Consider the following 4,783-nt stretch of genomic DNA (forward strand, 5'->3'; position numbering starts at 1 on the left):
GCTACTTCATCGAAGCTAACTTGCGCTCTACCGGATGCGCTTTTATACTTCCTGGTGCTCACATCATCCCGCTCATGACGTCTCGCTGCTCCATTGGACTGATTTTACACGTGCTTCAGAACGCGGATACGCAGGGGCGTTCCCAAAGCGATTCTCGATGCAGCGTCTCGTTCCCTCGGGGAACCATGGTTACATACGTAACCTAGAGACGTTTGGTTTCTGATACTCACATTTGTAAACACCCTCTTCGCTGTTCTCCTTCACGTTCAATGATGATGTATTGATCTCCCGTGGCCTCCTGGGATAGAAAAGTATCCATCGATGAGCACTTCAGAATCTGGACTGAAGCAGTAGAACATCCGGGGACATCCATTTCTCGCCTACTCTTTTATGAATACTGAGGTTTCGGACATACTACTTTCTTCACATACTCTTTTCTCCTACTATATAGTAGGTAAGTAGGCATATTCGGACACACTTTAAGTAGACACACGTCCGAATCTCACGAGAATTTGTACGTCACCCAGGTAATTCTCGCCTACTCTTTTATGAATACTAAGGATTCGGACATACTTATTCGCTCGCCTACTGCTTTTCCCCTACTATATAGTAGAGAAGCAGGCGGTTTCGGATGCAGCCAGGGTCTATAATCTGAACATGTAATGCATATGCACATGACATAATTTCTAAAAATTTTCACTGTTGTAGTTCACACATTAATTAATGTAGATTCCATTAAAGGTATCATTTTCAAAAGCTCGCACTTTGAAACCCCTTTTCAGGAGTTTTCATTTTCAGGACCATAAAATGTTGTTGTAGACAAAACACAAATATTTTTAGTTGAACATGGTGTTGTGTAAACAGCCCCTTATCTATACAATGAGTTTTGACATTAGTTGCTTTTTTAATTACATTTTTTTACCTTAATGTTTTTTTTGGGAAATAGTTAATACATACTCAAAATGTTCTTTACATTTACATACCTTACATTTATCTGTGTTTGTTTTATTTATGAGAGTTAGTCACAGCCTATGTCTTAATTGAAATCTAGCTGATGTTTTAATATTGTAATCATCATTAAAAAAAAATGTTTATAGCCTATCTCTTACATGAAATTATAGGGACTTCACTTATTTTTTCCCCCTAAGATTTATATTTGAATGTTTCCAAAAAGTAGCTAAATTTGTCACATTCATTCATCTATAATCATTTATTCGTTTTGGTGTATTACATATAGTATGTTCGTTTATATTATGTTTATTTACAGAAGTATATTATGCCATCATACCTCAAAATCCTCTACAATGCGCGACTCATGTTTCGTCTGTTTGATAAGGGTGTTCTAAACCAACAGTCTTTAAAGAGCATGTTATTTCTAGTTCGTGTTTGATATTAAGCGTCTTATGGACTTATTTCTTTTATATACGATATTCCCCCTTAAAAATGTTCATTATTAGAGGTAAGAAATCGTATTCAGTGACAACAACACGGCATGACATCCACTTGAGTCATTCATAAACGTTACTGCAACCAGCAGCAGGAACGCCTACTAGCGACCAAACTCTCCCGGCACTGCCGACATGCAGTGACAAAACTCGGGACATCTTCAGATATTTACAACGTTATTAGTGGTTGACAAACGGCCAGGGAATATGGTTAACGCTTTTGTTTTGTTCTGTTTGTGCTCGTGTCGTATGGTTGGTAAGTTATGGATGTGTTTTTATGACTTAACTTCTTGTATTCTTGTAAACGCCTTGTTTTACTGCTTACGAAAATTAAACATGCTTTTATAAAACTTTTTTTTTTTTTTTGCGTGTTGATTACTATTTATATAATCACACAAATATCATAGTTAAACTATGTTTTTTTGTAACAAAACCATGGTTCATTTGTAGTTAACATGGAATAACTACAACTATAACTACTTTTTTTTTCGTAGTAAAACCATGGTTAATTTTTGTAAGGGAAGTTTCACAGACATATCCTTACAAAAGTAGGCTATTTTTATTGATTAGTTTAGGAGTGTGGATAGTAATTTTGCTGAAGGAATTCAACTAGAAATATACCAAAACAAAGTTTATCTTGTTGTAAAACACTGAAAATGCACAGCTTCAAAATAAATATCAATGTTATGACATTAACATGTCTTCAACGGGCATTTAGCTAATTCAAGGTGGTTCATGATCTCTCAGTAACTATAACTTGTTAACTGAATAAGATAAAATCAGTTGATCCACAGAGTGAGTGCTGTGTTTCACTTCTTTTAGCACACAAAAACGAGTGCAGAAGAAATATCAGGTGACACTCAAAAAGAAGAATTGCATGTGTCCATTAATGAGGAACAAATAATTTCAGAACCTCCCAAAATAGCTTGACTGTCGTGTATGAGTTCTGCAGTCTTGTAAATGCTCTTCAACAGCACAGACCTTATAAATGATATTTATTATACACTGTATTCTAGATTGGGGCCAAAGCCCAGGGGCCCTTCACTATGGGCTGTATTGTCCAGGGATTGATTTAATAGGCTATGTGTGCCTCAGAGCCTCAATTTGTGTCTATATTTTCTTAAAGATATTGATAAAAGTTTGGCTTAAATTATACTGAGAATCCTTATTGTGTCATTTTATGAAGAAATTATCGCTATGGCTATATTTGAAGTTATCATTCTTGGTGTGAACAGGCCTTTAGTCTGTGACAAAATATATTTCTGTTTGTTTTCTAGATGTGACCGATGCAGTGAAGAGAATATCAGTGATGATGGGAGATTCTGTCACTCTAAACACAGATGTTTCTGAAGTACAGACATATTTGTTGATGCAGTGGATGTTTGGAAGCACAAGAATAGCTGAATTTAACAGACTCACGCAAACAATCTCAATCTATGATGGTCCTGATGGGAGATTCAGAGACAGACTGCAGCTGGATCAGACTGGATCTCTGATCATCACAAACACCAGAACCACAGACTCTGGACTTTACCACCTCACAGTTGTCGGCGAAGAGACAAAATACAAAAGTTTTAATGTTACAGTCTATCGTGAGTAGAACATTATGGCATAATTTGCATTTTCAATTTTTTACAACCGCATTTTATGATATTGGCTGCTTTAATTAAAATGAAATAAATTTCTGTAAATAAAGATCAAAAGTGTGTGTGATGAGACTGACGTCACAGTATCATCTGTCATTACCAGAATATCCATGGAGTACTTCATCTCCGGAAAGTTTGTCAAGCTCAAATTGTGTGACGTCCAGCTTTGTGGTGAACAATTCAACCGTCAATCAAACTGAGAATAACAACAATACTGAACACCATCAGCCAAGTTCAGGTACATTACTGATGATATTAGCATTTATTTACAAAGCAGAACTCTGTTAGATGTGTTCAGGTAAATCAAAACCCAGCATATATTCATTGCATTGGTGCAGAAGCGAAAACCAAAAGCGACTGTATAAACCACAAAAAACTTGCCTTTATGCATATGGCAGATGCTTTTATCCAAAACAAAATTACATTGCATTCAAGGTATACATATGAACAACCCATGCATTCCCTGAGATTTGTCTTTTTTATGGATATTGGGGGTAGAGCGCATTTCCTTTTTTTCCCCCTGAGTTTACAAGAATGGAGAACAGACCGCAGACGAGCGACAGAGAAGTGAAGCGGGTGTCTGAGAGCCATGGGGGGGGGGAATCACATAATCACACACATTTCTAGGAGTGAATAAAAAAAGAGTTCAGAATTGCCTATATTCTACAGTCATAGTTAATGTCATTTGGCTACGCAAGTAAAGTGTGAATATGACACAATCAAATTTGCACACATTGTCTTCCCAGTATGCTTGAACTCCTTATAATAACCCACAAAACTGGCCCCTGTAAGCCTGTTTTAAATAAGACTTATATGCATCATATTTTTCTTTTTTCAGACAACATCCACTGTTGTGGTTTCAATGAAGCTGTGATCCGATTGGCTCTCTCTGCCCTTGTGGGCGTGGCTACAGTTGCTGTGCTGGTTTATGACATCAGATCTACAAGACATGAACTGATCAGAACAGAAGAGACTAAACATTACCATCATACTCTCAGACCGACAGTCTGAATTGTGCAGAAAGCTGAGTTTCAGATATGTCCAGATATAAAGCAAAACATCCGTTGATGCTCTGCACCTTTCCTGTTCCTTGCACAGCTATTTATTAACAGATAATTTTTGCATTCATTGATTGATCTAATAAATGTAATTTTTGACTCTGAAGATAACTGCTCTAAACAAAATAATAATTAGCAACAGAAATGATGGCATGGAATGATTTCATAAGCTCTCAGTTATTTTGTATCCTTGAAATTAATCTCACAGAGGCAGTCTGTGCACATTTTTAGTGAATTTATTTAACCAATTTTAACCCACCGGCAGCTATAGTTGCCGCAGTATATAGTTGTCATTTTCCTTTTGTAAGTATTTTTCTAGATGTTATCCATGTTTTATGTCTCTGATCTATAGCTTGTTGTATACTTAGTCAAAAGTCCAAGCGGCAACTATAGTTGCGGGTGGGCAATTGACTTGTAAGTCAATAGGTTAATAAATCAATCAAGGTTATTGGTCTTGTTTAGAGCTTTTTGGGAGAAGAGAGATAGAAAAGTGGAGTGGGGAGGATACGTATCACACAACTTCCCATTCCAAATATCTTAATAAAGAAATCGTCTGTATGCACTAAGGTGGGGAAAAAAAGTATTCACTTCCTTCCTGTCACATGAGGCCGTCAACTTCCTACCCCTACTTCCA

General features: G+C 36.7%; 1 protein-coding gene across 1 annotated transcript in view; it reads left to right on the forward strand.

Annotated features, from left to right (window-relative positions):
• LOC107740733 (uncharacterized) overlaps window positions 1–4,102 on the forward strand; it is a 51,973-nt gene extending 47,871 nt beyond the window's left edge. Inside the window, exons 5-7 of the mRNA XM_016553244.1 lie at window positions 2,738–3,037; window positions 3,195–3,329; window positions 3,930–4,102. Of these exons, the coding sequence (XP_016408730.1) occupies window positions 2,738–3,037; window positions 3,195–3,329; window positions 3,930–4,102 (608 nt within the window). The remainder of the gene's footprint in view (window positions 1–2,737; window positions 3,038–3,194; window positions 3,330–3,929) is intronic.
• The last annotated feature ends 681 nt before the right edge of the window (window positions 4,103–4,783 follow it).

Source organism: Sinocyclocheilus rhinocerous, unplaced genomic scaffold, assembly GCF_001515625.1.
Source record: "Sinocyclocheilus rhinocerous isolate Xijiao unplaced genomic scaffold, SAMN03320098_v1.1 scaffold3296, whole genome shotgun sequence".
Classification (NCBI taxonomy): domain Eukaryota; kingdom Metazoa; phylum Chordata; class Actinopteri; order Cypriniformes; family Cyprinidae; genus Sinocyclocheilus; species Sinocyclocheilus rhinocerous.